This window comes from Pimephales promelas, chromosome 6 (assembly GCF_988280905.1).
Source record: "Pimephales promelas chromosome 6, fPimPro1.hap1.1, whole genome shotgun sequence".
NCBI classification, from domain to species: Eukaryota; Metazoa; Chordata; class Actinopteri; order Cypriniformes; family Leuciscidae; genus Pimephales; species Pimephales promelas.
Window position 1 is genome coordinate 15,902,014 of NC_142774.1, and position 19,168 is coordinate 15,921,181.

The following is a 19,168-nucleotide window of genomic DNA, read 5'->3' on the forward strand; positions in this document are numbered from 1 at the left end:
TCAGCAATGTTGTTAACTAGCGCTGGGTACTAGCCTACCTGAGGTACTTTAACACTATGCTAAACTGCATATCTCATTGTAAATACTTGTCACCGTTTATTCCCAGGATACGACCGATTGCTTTCCATATATCCATCTTTTTTTAACGCATAGTTGAAAAGTGGGTTTGACTTGTCAAACAGTGGAGGATTTTTTTTTTTTGTACCTCGACGATTAACGTTAACTTCTCTGCAATGTCATCTGCCATTTTAAATGCGCGAGATCTTTAAATTAGAATGGATTCTGATTGGTTGTTAGTCTTTTATCGTTGACCGCTGGAAAAAAAAATAGTTCTGAAAGTGATCCCAATGATAGCGTTCCTGATATCGTTCCTCAAATCTTTATCGTTATAGCTGTGGTGTGAACTCTGTTATTCTTTAATATGTAAAACGATTTTTAGAATTTTATCTTTATAGTTATCGTGCTTGGTGTGAACAGGCCTTTAGTCTTTTCATTTTAATGCAAAGAAAATTGAACAAAGGTATATTAGGAAAAAAAATTTAAATGGCATGCTTTGGGTATTTGTTTCATTTATACAACGAACAGCTGCATCCATTTGAACCAGTAATAAGAATTAAAATAGCTAGGATGTTATAATACTGTTTATCTTATGCAGAAGTTGTAGCTCATAATATGAAGAAATGTTAATCTAGGCTTAATTCGGGAAATTCAGGGTTTTCCCAGTCATCTCAATGGGGAAAAAGTGTCCCAGTTTCCCCTAAAGACCTTAAAGTGTGAAGTGGAAAATAAAGTTATACAGGATTTAGTGAGGATCAAGCCTTAAAATACAAGAAAAGGTCCTTAACACATCAAAATGTGGGCTGTTGATGTCTGTGCTTGTAAATAAAAGTAAAGCAAGCAGTGATCAACTCCACAACAGAAAATTCCTTAAATAGACCTATCCTGTATTTTTTCTGATGGTAAAGCATTTGTTTTAGTACTTAAACTATTCTTTATAATGCTTGGATATTGCTATTCTTACATTTCTGCTTGACCTCCTAAATGAAAGGTGGTGATAAAAGTGAATTGGTCAGTAAATGTTTTTTCCAGATGCGCATTGGAAACAAATGCTTGCTTTTTTTGAAGAGGGGTGTGTTTTATGTCTGCGAAAGCAATGAGGTGAATCCTTGATAAACATATAAAAGAGTTGCACAATTATGATTTTAAAGTGGAACATCGGAGTAGTTACCCTATAGATTTTGTGTCTAACCTCACCTAGGAAAATTGTCTAAAAGTAGAATAGCTAGGTGTGCTCAATATTATCGTCCAAGCCTTATATTTGTGTCTAGTGTAATGGTATAAAATGAGTTCATAATTAATTCACTTTAAGATCCTTGTGGCTTCTAAGAAAGCCCAAATAATGACCTTGTTTGTGGTAATAAGCTGCTTCATGTTTCTTGATGCATTATTACTCCTTTTCATGACCACAATGACATACATTTTTGCTTTCAAAATGCTCACACTTCAAATGAAATATATCAATTCAAATTCCCATGACAGCAATTCTCCATCAATATATACATGGTAGGGATCATGTAGAAACCTCATGGTACATTCTTACTCTGTGATTAGCTGAGGATAAAAGGACATTAACATTAATCTAATATATTTTTAAATAATCACAATAAATTATTAAATACTTTGATTATTAATTAACATTCATCCCAGTACTGCTGTGTGAATCAAAAAAGTCACAATGTGTGCAAAGATACAACAAGGAAAAAAAAAACGATTTTTGTACAAAAACCTTTATTTCAAGAAATGAATGTGAAATACTATATAAAATAAGTGGTTCAATCAGAAAACTAAATCTGAATAAAACAACTGTTTACAATTAATCTATCAATATGTCTTCTTAAAAAACATCAACATCTACTTTTTATACACAACACGTGATGAGGATTGGAAGTTCTTTTCAACTGAATAGTTATATTTCTGTTGTCTCAAGGGAATTCCTCAATCTAACAAGCTTAATAAAAACTGCTTAGCATTGTAAAATGCCACAGGTTTATGATACACCTTTAAAAAGAACAAAAATTATCCTTAAAAAAAATTGGGGATGTTTGTTTTTCAGGTTTTCAGAACCACAAAGAGTCCACTGGTGAAAATTGTCAGTCACTCTTCTCTTCGCTCTGGTAGTGTCTGTACTCCGGTTTGAGCTCCCAGGTGTTCTTGTGGGTGCCTTTGACATTGTATATGCCAATGTCCCGAAGAATCTCCTTCAAATAAGTCTGTGGAGAATGAAAAAGGGAGTTTTTATAGGTAGCCTTGTAGCATTCACTGTCATTCAAAAGTTTAGGGTCAGAAAGAATAAAGAAGAGCAAAGTAATGTTTTGGAAGAAATAATTATGCTATAAGATGCTTTAAATTAAACGTCCATGTATAAATAGCGTAACTCACCACAGGCTGTTTTGTGATGTCCACCAGATCCTTAATGTTATAATACTGATGCTTTTCAAAGGCGGAGAACAGCATGTCCAACACCTGAGTTTTATCTGCACGTGCCCTCTTCCCTTCGTCTTTCTTTTTCTTTATATAATTCAGCTGAGAAATACAGAAACAAAGAGAGAGAGAGAGTGCATCAACTATCAATAGTACAATACTTACATCTGTTTTAGGACTCAAAAGTTTGACATACATTATATGCGTGATTAGCCACAGGTTTGTAGTTGGTGGTAACGGCTTTGTCGAGCTGTTGAGAGAACCTGAGCGGTTTAGACAACTCCTCCATCTGCAGTCTGCAACAAAACACAAAATTGACTGTGTTTAAACATTTAAAGTGGTGGACAACAGAACTACAGCGCATGCTTTAATAAACAAAATGTTATTGTGTGCATTTTTTACTGTTATAGACAGTTATCATTCTTGGAGTGAACTGGCCTCAATAGCAGCTCAACAGGTTTAGTAACAGAGCTAGTGTGCATATATGAACATACTTCTTCAGCCTCATGTAGTTTTCACTGACGGCCGGTCTGCATTCAGCTCTCTGCACCACCAATCCTTCCAGTGCAATTTTATCTTTGAGAGAGAAGAGACATTAATACTCAGTGACAGTTGTATCGAAGCAATCTCTGCTGCAACACACAGCCTATTACTGCTCAGTCATTACATCAGCAGAGAGACGCAACACTAAGTTCTTTACAGTCTCTCAATCCAGGCAGTGGAAATTTCAATACACCAATTCAATACTATAAATTAGGCCATACAAAGGAATATTTATTATTAATGTTTTGTTGGATGATTGTCAAGTCAAAGGCCATCAGACCATTATAAACAGAACAGGGCCTGACTAGGTCCTTCTCGGACCTCCACTCAAGCAGGGGGCGACGGTGAGCACTCACCTGGGCCTGTACCTGTACCTGAGCCGCTGGCCTCGGCATCTGACTGCCCTATAAGAGGGATGGCAACATGAGAACGAGGGGGGGTACATGCCAAAGTAATCACGGCAGGCCAAGCCTCACGCCAGCTTCTCACACAGCAGTCAGCGAAAGCAAACGCACAAATACACAAACCAACAAGCCACACAGAACCTCTGAGCAATCAGAAACCAATGAGGAGATTGATCAAAAAAAAAAACACAACAGGTCCCTACCCTGTCTTCAGGGCTGTGTAGATTTATATCTATGACAATATCAGAATAGTCCTAAACAGTACATTTTAGGGGTGTGACGATAGATGTGAATTGGGTTCACTAGAATAAGATGGCATTTTAACATTATAAGGAATCTTCGGTGATGCCAGTAAAAATGTGTGTTTTTTATTTGACTGAAAGTCATAAAATGCACAAATATCATAGTCTGGGTTTCCCCATGCTGCCTTCCCGCAGCGCGATTCAATTCACGCTGAAAAGGCAGTCTGGATACCATGGTCCAGATTTTCAAATCATTTAGGGAACCAATCACAGAACGGGGAGGGAGCAGCAAGACGATGACGACATCTATGCGACACACCTAAGTGGTTTGTTTATTTCTATGGATTCAACATGGCAGCACACCAGGCAGAAGCTACCTTTTGATGCAGCATTAGATATCGCTGTAAGTAGTTTAGAATGCAAGTTTATTTTGAAAAAAAAAAAAAGCCGCTTTTGGCGTTAAACTTCGCGAGAACTCAGTCGTTATTGTTGTCTCGCCATAAATCGCCTTAATGGAGGACCAGGTACAGGAGGCGGTCAACCTTGGAATATCTGCTTCTGTTCGGCAGTCCCGAGGCCTGAGCGCAAAGTGGCAAGACATGTTAGCCATGGAGTTGTATAGTACCAACCTGCTAGGCATCGTTGTCGACGAAGTCCATTTAACTTCTAAATGGTAAGTGGTATTTATTAATATCATATTGTCATTATACCTGACTACCTACTGAGGTTGTCACAGTGCCACCAAGTTCTGTTGCTTTTCAATATCAATATACAGCTACCGCTTTAGTAGCATAACTTTCAGCTGTGCACACGTACCCGATTAAAGTTGTTGACACTTTAGACATTAAATAAATTTTTAGAATTTTTAAACTTGTGAAGTACAAGCGCAAACAATTTCCAATGCAAATAACAACTTCAACATCTATGTTAAACTGTACCTAATACTTGTGTTTTTCTAATTGAAACGATTGGCTATGAGCTACGTACAGGCGCATTTGATAGACATTCTTAGCACCCAATAAAATGGCGATGGGGATTCGTAAACCACGCCTCAAATATGAAAAAATGTACATGCGGTTCCCAGACCCAAGTCTCAACGAGAATTGGGTCAGGTGTTAGCCAGGCTACAAACATGCAGGAGCATTTTGAAATGTTTTCACTAATTTAGGGCTGTCACTAATGATTATTTTATATCGACATTTTTTTTTGATGGTAATATAAATACACCTAAGTGAACAATAATCTTTAAAATTACTTAAATACATATATAACAATGAGGCAATAATTGGTTCAAGTAAAGTATCAAATGGAAGAATTTACGACAGCAATGCAGAAATTTCTTAAACTGAGCAAAGGTTTAAACTTTTTTTTTGAAAAATCATGATGAACAACAATTCATCCATTTAGAATCATACTGATGTATTCTCCTGTGTTGGCATGGGTTTAAGAATGACTTAGCCACGTTACAAATCTGGTGAAATGGTGCACACTGCATTCCCAGATAAACGTTATAAGCAACCCAAACTCACAAAATATGCAAGAGATGGAGTTTGTAACCAAACTGCTGAGATGCGCTACACGCATGTAAATAATAACAGTGAAACACTTTGCTTGAAACAAAAAGTGCACCAGACTTTATGCATTTCCAAATGCACATTATTAACCCAAACAAACAGCACATGCAGAGAACGAGTTCGAGTGGAGCAGCATTTACTGTGAATGGAGCTGTTCTAATATGTAAATATTAAAGCGCTGCACTGCAGTAAAAGACAGAACAATATAATATAAGCACTGTATAAGGTTTTGCCACAACAGCTTTTCCCCTTGACAAGAAATACATCGTCACATTTTAACATCGTGGTACGAGATCTCGTTTCTTGTCACACCCCAAGTACATTTACAGTTTACCAAGCTAAAAATGTAAAAAATAAATTGATCTCAATCATCTCTGAAAAACTTTCTTTTTTTTTTTTTTAAGAAATAGTCCCAGGTGGAGAAGTGAAGCGACCAGGCAATTTGGCACACAAGCACATTAGAACAATTAAAGAAATCATCCGATTCAACACTTGCAATATATAGAAAAAAAAGTCAATCAGGATGGCAACTAGTCGCTCATGACATGCACACACAACACCCAAGCTATACACAAAACAAATCAACGTTAATCAAAGAATAAAGGCAATGAGTAGATTTGGCTTCCAAAACCAGCGATATTTAAAGGCCCATTCTAACATCTTCTACCATCAAAACACACACATACGTGATTGGGAGGCAAAGGTCAGCAACAGAGACCAGACGAATGCTATTACAACCTAATTTCTGATTCATCCCACAGAACAGACAGAGTAGAGAAAGTAATTGCAAAGAACTGGAGGAAGAGAGAGTATGAGGCAACTGAAGTACATGAGTATGATATCCCAGAGATTGCACAACATGACTTACCGAATAAACTGTTTGAAAGCAAACGTTTGGTTAACAAAAAACAGTGATACTACAATACTTTCATTAGTAAGTAATTAACAACCATTATATAATTCTTAACATGTCTTTGTACACAAATATTTAAAAAGTATCAGATAACTTTTTGGGTGCAGTGGTTCTGATTTTAAATTGGACATAAATTGTGTACAAAAGAACATTTTATCATTAAAAAAGTATGCAAACATAAAACCTAAAGATGTAAATATAATACTAAATAAAAATAATGATAAAATCATTAGTCAATAATTTTAATTTTTGAGTCATCAATAAAAATAATATCACTTTGCATTACTGAAAATGGTAATCAAATTTTAGTTTATATTTGTTGTGCTTAAATGATAATAATTATGTTATTTATTTAGTTTTTACAATATGACACTAATGTAACACATGAACATTCTCATCAATTAATGACAAATGGTGTACTCTAACTGCACATAATTTTAAATGCATTTGTTTCAGTTTTTTCTGATTTCACAGGAAGGGCTTAGATTAAACCAGGATTAGGCTTTAGTTTGATCAATTATAGCATTTAAGTACATTTTACAAAGGTCCCTTTGTAAAAAAAACAAAAAAAAACAAAACAACCACCTTACTGGGGCCCGTTTCAATAAGGAGGTTCAACCAACTCTGAGTTAAAGCTTGAACTCAGAGTTGACTTACCCTGAGATGGGAAACTCTGAGTTTTCAGTTACAGAACAGCTGAAATGAGTTAGTTCAATCAACTCTGAGTTGACCGACTCTGAGTTAAGCGCTTGCACCACAACTATAAAAAGCCATTATCAATGGAGCACAGATATTATGAGTCACCATGGCAACAGCGCCAGACAAAAAGAGGTGTTTATTAATTACCAAGTAATCTAAATATTGTAATTTAATTAAAGGGATTACTCTTAATTCTTCTGTAATTTAAAATAAAATATGATGCAATTACATTAAATAGGCTACTACATAAACCAATTAAGTATAAAACATTAGTGGATTTAACATACATTTTTAAAAGGTATATTTTTTATGTAACCTTCTCCCTCTACACACTTTGATCAATTCAAGAATAATTCATGCAATTGTATATTGTGAATTTGAAAGAATTAAAAGTGCAGTTTCTTGTCTCTCCTCTTTGTATTAATCAAGTGGTTGAGGTTGAGATTTAGCAATTAGTAATATGTAGACCAATACTTTCTAGAGATAGTAGCCTGATTATTACATTAATCTAACTACACCGTTGAAGATGTCAGTTAATAATTCATAACTATTTTAGAGTAACTTACTGTTATAATATAGTAAACTTACTGTTATTCAACCTAAAGTAGGCTACTATTACTTTGATAAAATTTTACCTAAGTTAAAGTAAAAATACCAGTCTAAAAATTCACTCAAGTAAAAAGTAGTTAATTTAAAACATGAGTAAAAGTTGCTGAGTAACTTGTGGGGGTGGGGTGGGGGACTCCCCCATGTGGGGAGAGTTGAGAAACATCTCAGAAAATATCACGGTTTATGGTATTAAACAATTATTAAATATATAAACTGCATTCTTAAATTACGGTTATTATCATCATCAGTTAAAATGACAGTTAAATAAATTAAACATTTGTTCAATAAAACATATCAACTAACTTCAATAATTGATTATGAATAAGATTAACATCTTATTTTTTTTATCATTAATAACTTATTAAATTATGTTTGAAAAATAAGTGAGTTCTATAAAATGTTTTTTATTCCAATTTTTTTAATGATTTAATAGAAATATATTATCAAAAACGGTGGTAATCAAATAAAAGTTTAGCAAACGTTTTAAATCCTTTTATTTTTTGGCAAAGTGCTACAAAACAGATTTAGTCAATTAAACCATGGACAAACAATATATATTCCTTAAAGAATGTGTAAATACATTTTAGTATTATTGTTGGTGTTTAACAGCACTTCCTCTTTAAAAAAGGGGAGGAGACCGCAAGAAACTCTGAGTTTACTGAAGAAAACCTGCTCCCGACCAGGTTAGGTTCACGGAGTAAGTTACCATGGTAACTGACTCTGAGTATAAGTTACCTCTCTTTCAGAAATGGGCTTGACTTACTCTGCTGTCTCAGGTTTAACTTACCTCCCTTTCTGAAACGGAAAACCCAGAGTTTCCCTCATTTCAGGGTTAACATACTCAGAGTTTTCACTTAACCTCCTTTCTGAAACAGGCCCCTGGTGTGCATCTTACGACTAAACAATGGCACTGACGTATTTTAAGATATATCAGTAAAAGTTGCTTTCAGTGAAAACAGCTCAAACATGGATTTTAGTCTGAGACTAAATCTTAAACCTGGTCTCTGAAACCAGGGGTAAGAATTTTTTATTTGAGATTCAGCACAGTAAGATCCTGGTTCTCACCTGAAGAGTTTTCAGTAAAAACAGCCAGAGTCTGTCCACCAACGGTCTGCAGAGTGAATGGATGCTCTCTAGGGGCTCGTACCATAGAAGTCTTCTCCCCAATGGTGTCTATGGTGGTCAGCTCCTCATTGAGTGTGAATGACACCTGTCAATCAATAATAATAATAATAAAAAAAAACACTGATTCCACCCAAACACACAAGCCCAAATATAAAATAATCAGACCTGGTTTCACCGACAGGGCTAAACCAGGATTAACGTTAGGCCTTGGCTTAGTTCCATGAGGGCATTTAAGTAGCTTTTATAATGTGTCTTGAAACAAAACGATGGTACTGACATATTTTAAGATATAAGTTACTTTCAATAAAAACAACTCAAACATACATTTTATTCTGAGACTATAGGCTGCTTAATCCTTGTCTGTAAAACCAGGGGATAATGTTTAAAGACATGCTAGTTACCTCAGCTTTGCCTTGATTCCTGTACGAACAAGAACAATTATGTGAATACAACTGTTAAATGTTTAATATAAATGTTGTGTTTGTAGTCCTCAATATATGAAGATTTGTTACATACTTGCTAATTCGGAGCTTTCCAACTTCACCTCTCCCTGTTGCTTTGGCCCATTGATGTGATAAATACTTTGGGACCTTTTTAGAAGTTTAAAAACCAACAATAGCATTAAAACAAGTATTGCACTGCAACGCACAAATCACATTGCAATCGTGGTGACGTTATCCGTAGATGCTGAAACCTGTTAATAAAACCTGAGACATCTCCTATGTTAAATTTATTTTGTTATGACTTTGATTCCTACGTTTCTTCAATAAGATTGTTAGAAAATGAAAAATCTGTGAAATATTTACAATGCTATGATGCACTCTTCAATACCCCTGGTGTTTTGTAATACTCTTATTTGTTAAAATTGAATGTGAACTATGCTTTATTATTTATTTATGTATTTATTTTTGTTTTGGTTGTTTATGTTCTGTTATTGTCTGTATATGTTACCTTTCTGCAATAAAAAAAAAAAAAAATAAAAAAATAAAACCTGAGACATTAGCTGTAGCAGTTCATCATCGGCTGTTTAAAAAAAACACTTACTTTGACCAGCCATACACCAGTGTTTTGTTTTGCCCCAGTCAGGTCTACCTCTCCTTTGTCTGACATGATTGTTAATAGTTTAAAATTGTATATTCTAATTATTTCATGTGGATTTAATGGACCTCTTCCACGCTCTGGCTATACGCACTTTAGCTAGCACATCACCAACAGATTTGGTTGTACGGTGGCCAGCTAGGACAAAAAACGGAAGCACTACACAGATCTCAGTTAACTTAGTTAGGCTGCCACCTAATGGCTGCCACATAGTTTAATTTTATAGATTTTTGAAGGAGAATTTCGATATCGCTTTGTCATTTTATTTAGTAAAATGCAGTAAATGCAACTGACTTATAGTTAATGAACATGTTTTTTTAGAATAAGTTATCCAAAGGAAATTTCACGCGTCACCTTTGCAATATCATAACAACAGACAACAAACAATTAAGATAAGCCTGTATAGGCCTACTTACATAATTTGCTTTCGTGGGGAAAATTTTAGGAAAGCATAAAAAAGAAAGAGTAAAATATTACAAGGTTCATTTAATAAAAGAAAAAAAAATTACACTTTTTTAGGATTTTTATGATTCTTTGCATCGCAACAACTAAATATGAATGGTGATTGACTGTCATTACTGTTATATAATAATATTGTAATGTTACAGAAAAAAATAAATTTAAATCCATATAAATTAAACGCAGTACAACAAAAACTACAGTGACAAATTTTTACAATTACATTTTTGCATTCAGTAATGAGAATGATTATTTTTTTGCATTGTCACAATAGTTTGGGGTGAAAACTGTTAAATAATGAGACAAAAATAATAACAATACAAAAAGTTTTCATTTTGAGGTGAAATATGTCCTGAACTCGTCATATTCTTAACATATATGAAAATACACGCTGGTGAACAATACTTACTATTACCATTATTCAATAAAACGATAGGGTGTTAGGATAGGATATCACTGAATATGAACACCAATACACTAAAGCACAATAAAAAAAAGGTGGCCTAAAAACTTTTATAAGCCACAAATCAAATATATTTTTTGTTCAAAACAAATACTTACAATTAAACATTGGTGTAAAAAAGGCGAATTGAGGAGTATAAGTCAGTCCTCCAAATTTTTACATAATTATAATTATCAACATGGTTCATAATGTTTTGATGATGATGTTTCGAGGATTCCAAATCAGTACAGCGTCCTTGACAAGATCAGATAAATGTGTTTGATGTTCCTCATAGGAACATGCGGTCTTTGCTGTGTGAAAAGCGCGTGTTGAGCTCTTGTGACTTCTTGAGCAAAGCTTTTTTCTGAGCCTCATCAAAGCGATTGACTTGGAGGTCCATGTCTCTGTCGAAGGGTCTTCTCTCCACAGGCTTGTCAGCATCCTCTTCAGCTTTTCTCTTCATCTTCTTAGTGTGCAGACTGATGAGAGATTCACCACGCTTGGACTCCTGAAAAGAGATGAGCAATTGAAACAATTTATTTACATTCAAGCAGTAACAATTGCATCTGGCAAACTAAAGGTGTAGTGCATTCAAAAGGTCCAGAGTTACTTTTGTGTCATTTAGATGATTGTATGTTTTTATTCATTAGTTTGAATTCGTTTGAATTTTTATCTTGTTCTATATATTTTATCTTGTTCTATATATGTTCTTTAAATATTTCAGTTAGTGTATACATACATATACATGCATACACACAATTAATTAACACACACACACACACACACTAATTTATGATGTCTTTAACAAAAAAACAAACAAAAAAAACATACATTATATTTTGAAACTTTTTCAGCCATCTCAAGCTCTTTCTGAGGCAGACGTGGTCCATCATCCTTGGCAGATTCACCTTTTTCCTTAGCCTCTTGTCGCTCCTAAGAAAGACAAACAAGAAGGGAATTTTCAAACAATCCCTGAAATCCCTATTTTCCAAAACCCAAATGTAAAAAAGCTTGTTTCATCTGTAAAATTTAAATCACAAATGATATCATTGGTAAATCTACAGTGAGTCTCCATAACAATTTCCACATGTCATATTAGAACTCAATCTCTAACTCACCCTAGCTTTTCGCTCACGTTCAGCAGGAGTGTCAGTCCAGATTGAGCGGTCTTTGTTTTCAGGGCCTGATCTTTTCTTAAAGGTCCGTGCTTCCAAGCCCACATGCTGCAACTCAGGAGGCAACTCTGTCATCCAGCTCTCTCTGGAAACCACCTCTGGGCCAGTCTAACAACAGAAGAGTCACAGATTTATTGATGTTGTATTAAGTATAGCATAATTATTTCTGTCTTTCACTGTTGTTCAAGCATATTTAAATAGAGGGTATATACAAAATAAAAACTAAAAAAAATATATATATTCAAATTAAATAAAAAAAAAAAAACAATTAAATGAAACCTGAAAGTGTAAAACTAATAGCTAATTCAAAATATTAATAAAATAGTATATAAATAACACTGGTTACTACTACTATAAATATTATACATGTATGCAGCTGTACTAATTGAATTAATGGGAAAAAAAGAAAAACAAAACTACATAAAATGCACTTACATCCACTCCTGTAAGTTTGTCTTTCATTTTTTGAGCTCTTCTTTCAAAGTCCAATGCCACAGAGTCCTGGGATGGTCCTTTTGATGGCATGGGTCCAATGACATAATCATCATCTTCTTCACTGTTTGACGATTCTGGAGTATAACCTGGTGGTAGAGCTGGTCCTAAAAGCCCACTGGCATCTTCTTTTCCCCCCGCTTCATCTTCATCTTGTCTTTTAAAGCCTGGAGGCAGGGCAGGTCCTACCACATATGGCCTGCTGGAAAAGCCAAAAAACAAAAATGTTTTCAATCAACATTTACATGTAAAATTAGAATAAATAACAGTGTGTGATACAACCAACTCTATACAGCAAAATGTGAAGATATGTTTGCTATGTTTGTTTAACTTTAATTCCTGTTACCGTTCAGGAGATGTGTCTTGCTTTTGATATTCTGAGGGTAGAGCTGGTCCTGAAAGCCCCCTGGTATCGTCTTTTGCACCATCTTCATCTTCATCTTGTTTTTTGAATCCTGGAGGGAGTGCAGGTCCTAGTAAAGGTGGCCTGGAGATGCAAAATGTAGTTAATCCAAGACTTTTTTTTGAATCGTTAATGATCACGTGTGGTACTAGTATTATTTTATGTTTATTACACTTCTGGTGACTTTTCTCGCTTTTGATATCCTGGGGGAAGTGCTGGCCCAAAGAAACCATCATCCTCCTCTTCCTCCTTCTCCTCAGTTTGCTTTATATCCATATCAGCTTTCATGATGCCTCTGTTGCTGTTTGAGAATCACACATGACAAAGTGAGAGAAAATCTTTTTTTTTTTCTTCCTGAAAGACAATGATGATAAACTGACTAACTTGCCTGACAAATTAACCAATGGTCAGATTTTTCTGATCTATTTTTATTTTATGTTTTGTATTTTATATTTGATACATCAGGTTAAGGCCCATATAGTATCCACACTTGAGAAATAACATTTCTGTACATACTTTGCAAATACAAAACAAGTATCATACTTTAAAGAAGACCGGTTCCCAGATGATGAGTATTTGGCTCTCTTGAACACGACCTCCTCTTGATCACTGTCCTCACATGAACTTGAGGACTCTGAAGCTTTATACAGTGGAGGCAAGGCTGGACCTATGACTGGAGGCAATATTTATAATTTATAGTGCAATTATTTGAACTCTATACTAAACAATTAAATGACCTAAACCGTTTTGCAAAAGAAAATTGACAGGAGAGGGGAAAAAACAGCTAAAGGCTGCCAGCCTTGTTATGCATTTGTAAAAACAAATTAATTGCAGTTTACAAAGCAGCTAACGTTACTACAACCGAACGTGCATGTGTAAACATACTTGCGTCTTCTTCATCTGAATCATCATTTTTGCTTTTTCCCATCGACGGTGGCAAAGCTGGTCCAGTTATGTTTTGATTAGACATAGCAAAAGTATCGTGCTAGAAAAATAATAAAAACAGACATTTATTTGTTCACAAAACCACAAATGAGCTACGAAAGAATGAACACATTCCCTTATTTCCGGTTTTGAATTTGGGGTGAATTTCAAAATAAGAGCTCTGTTCAGGCGGAATCCCATAGGTGGCGCATTATTTTGTATCACAGGCGTTTTCTAAAAAGACGCTCTTTAACGCAATCTTCACTTCTCTTTTCTGTTGTCATTGTTGTTTCTATGGGCGGCGGGACGCTTAAACAGTCGGTATGATAAATAGCTAATCATAAAACACTTTTCCCAGCTTCCACATACATATTCACGTTGTCGTGTTTTTTTCTTGTCACGAGGCTACGAAAGTAAGGTAACGTTAACTTAGTTAACCTAAAAATAACCGAAGTGTCATCGCTTAGTGAATTATAGCGTCTTATCTGTGAACGTTAATTCTTTCCTTGAGCTTCTGAGCCCGTCCTGGCACTTGACTACTAATCCACATTTCCCAGTTTTAAAACCAGCTTTGAGAAACATTCTTCTTTTCTGACACGACAAGTCGGCAAAGACACGTTGACTGGATCCTTGTCGATATGCCTCCAAAGAAGCCAAAGGGCGCCACGGCAAACATCTCCAGCTCCATCGAGTCTGAGGACATCAGTCTGGAGACAACAGTCCCCACAGAGGACATATCGTCTTCGGATGAGAAAGATGGCGCAGGGAAGGTCACAAAACAGCTTCTTGAAAGAAAAGAGCTGCTTCATAACCTTCAAAAACTGAAGATAGATCTGTCACAGAAAAATCTGCTCATAGACAATCTCAAAGTGGACCACCTTACCAAAGTAATGATTGATTAATAGAAAACTGTTGTCTACATGAAATAAAAAAAAGCAGTTTAAAGAATAGTTAACGCATGTGTGGTTGCCTGTGAGTGTTAACATGATTATTTTCACATTCATTTTAGATAGAAGAGCTGGAGGAAAGGCTGAACGATGCTCTCCATCAAAAACAGGTGCTCGCTCTGCGTCTGGACAGCCAGCTCAAACTCCAGCAGGATGAAAACAGGTGCATTTACATACTGTTAAGAAAAAAGTCAACACATCGGTCGCCGTATTGGTATTGGCTGATAAATGTGATAAAATATTTAAGCCAGCAGCCATATCACCCTGTAGCCCAAGACCGGTTGCCCACTGAAGCTAAGCAGGGCTGAGCCTGTTCATTACCAGGATAGGAGACCTCCTAGAAAAATCAGGTTGCTGCTGGAAGGGGTGTTTGTGAGGCCAGTGGGTGCTCACCCTGTGGTCTGTGTGGGTTGTAACCATTTTTTTACAGTCTATGGTCACCCCAGTGTCCAGTGACAAGAACACTACAGTAACAAGCACCTTCCTTCGGATGAGACGTTAAACCGAGGTCCTTACTCTCAGTCTCTCAGTGTTCATTAAAAATCCCATGACGCTTCTCTTAAAGAGTAGGGGTGTTACCCCAGTGTCCTGGCCAAATTCCATTCAATGTCCCTTGCCAGTCATGGCCTCCTAATAATCCCCTTCCACTGAACTGGCTCTATCACACTCTCTCTCTCCTCTCCACCTATAGCTGGTGTGTGGTGAGCGCACTTGGGCTGTTGTACTATGGCTCCAAGTGGATGCTGCACCCTGGTGGTGGTTGAGGAGAGACGTCTTGATGTGATTGTAAAGCACTTTGGATATACAGAAGCGCATATGAAAGCGCTATATAAGTTCCTCATTCATTCATTCATTCATTCACAAGCCCATAAATTATTGTCACTTCTTCTAGTCATGCCTAGTTGGGCTATTTATTGTTAACCACACATAAAATGAGATGTGTGTATAATATATATATATATATTCCACTATGATTTGTCTTTAAAGTACTAATATTTATAATTTAAAATAATTCAATAATTCCCTGTTATGGAAAACATTTACTGAAAAATGTTTTTCAGATTTTTGGCTGATGTTTTTCAGATTCAGCCGTTAATTAAAGACAAAACATAAAAGAAAAACATCTATGATGATCGATAGATGTACAGATAAACATTCCTCAAAAGCCTGTTGTCACACATCATCGCATTTCAACACAATTAAAAAAAATGGCTTATGCAGGAAGCAGCAAGCTCTGAGGAAGCAGGAGATGGACACCATCATGCTCAGACAGAAGCAGCTGGAAGAGACGAACCGTCAGCTGTGTGATCGAGCAGGTGACCTCCGTAGGAGCCTGAGGGACCTGGAGCTATCTGAGGAGAAGTACATTGAGCTGAAGGAACTGACTGAGGACAAACTCACCATCCCTGAATATGTTGCGGTGAGCACTGACTTGGAAATTAAGATTTTAGATATATTTATTGGTGCTGTTGGTTCCTCCCACTCATAAACACGTGGAGCGAGGAGATTTAAAAGCTATACTGTGATAAGTATAAGTATACTGTATAAGTGTGTGTGTGTTTTCTTTATATAGATTCGGTTCTATGAGGTCGTGAACCCTCTGAGGACTCTTGTGACTGAGCTGCAGGTGAAAAAGGCTAACCTGGCCGAGGATTTGGACAGTCACCGCAACCAAATTAGATCAATAATGGAGGTGTGGAAAATTATTCTTTTTGGATACAATTTTTACTATGGTTGAAATCTATCTATTTTCTAAATGCAAGATATAGATCATATAGAGTGACCACCCGTCCCGCGTAGCGTGTGCGCGCACAGCGTTTGAAGCTCAATTCATGCGTCCCGCAAATTAAGACAGTGTTATGCATAATCAATGCTTGCTCCAAAAAAAAAAAAAAGTCGGTCGCTCTATCCTCAGCCAAACGAACATTACTTGACAGTTCAGCACGCTGTTCCCTTGCCACTCCCACGTGACCTTGTTTGAAATGCTGACTAGGTTGTTGTCAACTTTTTCATTGTTGTCATGACAGAGAAATAATTTAGAAATTATACGCACTATTTAGAAATAATGTGACAAAACCCGCCTCCCTCCCATAACATCTAACTGCGAGACACTATTGTTCCTAGATAACAGTTTACTTTTTATGTGTTCTTTTGTCTTTGGGTCATGACATTTCTCTCATATTTCTGCTCGTTCTAAATCAAATACAGATAAATTGGCACAATAAAGATTATATTTATATATGAATGCATTGTAGAGAGCGATTGCATGTGAATTAATTTTCTCTACTGTAAGTGAAGCTGTGGGTTTTAGTTACCAAGAAATATATACTGTATGCTAGAACTTTTCAGTTTCTAAGCTATTTTATTGAAAGATCACAGAACAGTGTTGACAATATATTTCTGCGCTACTGAATGTTTCTGTGTGCGCGCGATTTGAACGTGATGCGTGATCTTTGTGTGTGTTACAATTCAGAGGTGCATTAGTTTAGCTCGGCTATTAACTTGTGTGGACAATAAGCTGTTTAAAACGTGAATTTACCCAATCAATTTGAGCATCCAGATGGTATATTCAAGCATATCTTGTGAATTGCTCTCGGAGTATGCATTTATTTGTCAGTGTAAAACAAGGACATTGTCATTCTGTTACGCCCTCTGAGAGCCATGATCAACGAGTAGTTGACGTCAAATTAAATCTTACATCTTCTTGGCGGGGCATTGCAGTCGACTAGTCTGTGCAACTCCTACCTCTTATATGTCAAAAGATCAAAGAAAATGTGATTTCTCAATTTATGACCCCAATTCTTGACAGCTGTGAAATAATTTTATTTATTGGCATTACTTTTATTTCTTATTGACATTCATCACTTCTTTTTCTCATATCCCAACCAGAGTTATGAGGAAGAGCGGAGAGCACGCTCCGAGCTTGAGATCCGCTGTCAGAGACTCACGCTAGAACTTGCTGACACCAAGCAGCTTATTCAGGAAGGAGACTACAAACGAGAGAACTATGACAAAATCAAACGGTAAGTGGGATGTCCTGCATTGTCATTTGAAGTCCACATTCAGCTCAGCCAGAAATGAGCAACTCAACACATTAAGATGATTACTGAAGGATCAGATTGAAATAATGATGCTGAAAATTCAGCTTTACCATCATAGGAATAAATTACATTTTAAAATAAATTAAAATAGAAAACAGTTATTTTAAATTGTAATAATATTTCACAATATTACTGTTTTTACTGTATTTTCGATAAAAAAATGAAGCCATGATAAGCATAAGAAACTTCTTTCAAAAACATAAAAAAAAATCGTACTCATCTCAAATTGTGGTTTACTTTCTTTAAATGTCCAGCCTTAGCTGCAATCTAACAAAACAAAGATATTTTAGTTGAAAATGTTTTTCGTTGGGCGTCAACAATATGGGCAACATTATAGTCGACTGACTAGGACAAAATTTTTATTTTGTATGAATTCTTAAAATTCAGTCCTTTAAATATGGTGGTTGTGTCTACATATTTTGGTCCACAGAGAGAGAGATGAGAATGAATCTGAGGTGAGAGAGTTGAGGAAGAAGTTAGAAATACTGGACCTCACACACACTGCCCTGACCAAAGAGAGGAATGAGCTACATAAAGAGGTAATGTGGGATGAACACACACATAAGATTACTAACAGATCGGCAGGTCAATTAATTAATTGGGTGATTGTTTAAATTATAGACAGTCTTGTTAATTGACAATAAACAATTTTCAGTTTTCTTTTTGGATAAATTATATATATATATAAACTGAAAATTGTTTATAAAAAAATCGTGATATGATATTTTTTCCATATCGCCCAGTGCCATTTGAAATTTTCTTCTAGAATGATCATTTTTATCAAGCTTGTATATTTAAGTTCAGTGATTTCACTTAAATGGCAATGATAATTACCTATTAATTGTTATTTAAGTGAAATTACTGAACTTAAATATACAAGTTTGATAAAAAATCATCATTAAAGAAGAAAATTTCAAATGGCATTTAGAGGCTTTTGCATCTGAACTCTTCATATATATATATAAATTATTTGAAAACAACAAATTTGCATCATCCATTAACAAGTTTACATATTTTATAAACAACAACTCTTCTGCAAACTAGCAAAGCGGGCAACTTATCAGCTGATGTCTATAATCTCAACCTATAAATCTGTTTATCATAAAAGTTCTTCTGTTGCATGTTTCCTTTTTTTCTTTACACCTTTTTTTCATCCGCAGGTAGCTACTCTGCAGCAGTCTGTAACATTGATGCAGAAGGACAAGGAATATCTAAATAAGCAGAACATGGAGCTTAATGTGCGCTGTGCTCATCAAGAAGACCGTCTGGACAGACTGCAGACCCAGCTTGAGGACACAAAGAAGGCCAGGGAAGATGCCTATGAAAAATATGTTGCTTCTAGGTATGTGTGATAAATAATGTACAACAGATGGTGCTTCCTACTTACTTTTTTCCCACTCTTAACTACATTTTTTTTTGTTTATTCAGTTCAGTTTTATGAACAATACAGAATTGGTCTGTAGTAAGACGGTTGCATAATATGAAGAAATGGGCCAGCTCCGGTCTGGTATCAGATATTACGTAACCTTTCGAGAAT

General features: G+C 35.7%; 3 protein-coding genes across 5 annotated transcripts in view; 1 reads left to right on the forward strand and 2 right to left on the reverse strand.

Annotated features, from left to right (window-relative positions):
• Window positions 1-1,771: 1,771 nt before the first annotated feature.
• On the reverse strand, window positions 1,772-9,842 carry gtf2f2a (general transcription factor IIF, polypeptide 2a). 2 transcript variants are annotated; one of them, XM_039649637.2, is made up of 9 exons: window positions 9,635-9,833; window positions 9,107-9,180; window positions 8,992-9,010; window positions 8,531-8,675; window positions 3,381-3,428; window positions 2,976-3,057; window positions 2,678-2,777; window positions 2,440-2,583; window positions 1,772-2,270 (listed from the first exon to the last, which is right to left on the reverse strand). In XM_039649637.2, exons 1-9 carry the CDS (start codon window positions 9,698-9,700, stop codon window positions 2,151-2,153), a joined length of 798 nt encoding a protein of 265 aa, XP_039505571.2. In that variant the 5' UTR covers window positions 9,701-9,833; the 3' UTR covers window positions 1,772-2,150. The 2 variants fall into 2 exon arrangements, with proteins under 2 accessions (XP_039505571.2, XP_039505572.2); XM_039649638.2 differs by lacking the exon at window positions 3,381-3,428 and having other exon boundaries at window positions 9,635-9,842.
• Window positions 9,843-10,459: 617 nt separating this feature from the next.
• Window positions 10,460-13,769, reverse strand: gpalpp1 (GPALPP motifs containing 1). 2 transcript variants are annotated; one of them, XM_039649634.2, is made up of 8 exons: window positions 13,545-13,769; window positions 13,203-13,332; window positions 12,832-12,960; window positions 12,603-12,743; window positions 12,200-12,458; window positions 11,708-11,872; window positions 11,421-11,522; window positions 10,460-11,097 (listed from the first exon to the last, which is right to left on the reverse strand). In XM_039649634.2, exons 1-8 carry the CDS (start codon window positions 13,627-13,629, stop codon window positions 10,879-10,881), a joined length of 1,230 nt encoding a protein of 409 aa, XP_039505568.2. In that variant the 5' UTR covers window positions 13,630-13,769; the 3' UTR covers window positions 10,460-10,878. The 2 variants fall into 2 exon arrangements, with proteins under 2 accessions (XP_039505568.2, XP_039505569.2); XM_039649635.2 differs by having other exon boundaries at window positions 12,832-12,954; window positions 13,545-13,748.
• An 8-nt stretch (window positions 13,770-13,777) lies between these two features.
• pibf1 (progesterone immunomodulatory binding factor 1) overlaps window positions 13,778-19,168 on the forward strand; it is a 58,234-nt gene continuing 52,843 nt past the window's right edge. The window contains exons 1-7 of the mRNA XM_039649632.2: window positions 13,778-14,470; window positions 14,593-14,693; window positions 15,752-15,950; window positions 16,104-16,223; window positions 17,420-17,553; window positions 18,062-18,170; window positions 18,792-18,973. Coding sequence (XP_039505566.2) covers window positions 14,222-14,470; window positions 14,593-14,693; window positions 15,752-15,950; window positions 16,104-16,223; window positions 17,420-17,553; window positions 18,062-18,170; window positions 18,792-18,973 — 1,094 coding nt within the window. The 5' untranslated portion in view covers window positions 13,778-14,221. The remainder of the gene's footprint in view (window positions 14,471-14,592; window positions 14,694-15,751; window positions 15,951-16,103; window positions 16,224-17,419; window positions 17,554-18,061; window positions 18,171-18,791; window positions 18,974-19,168) is intronic.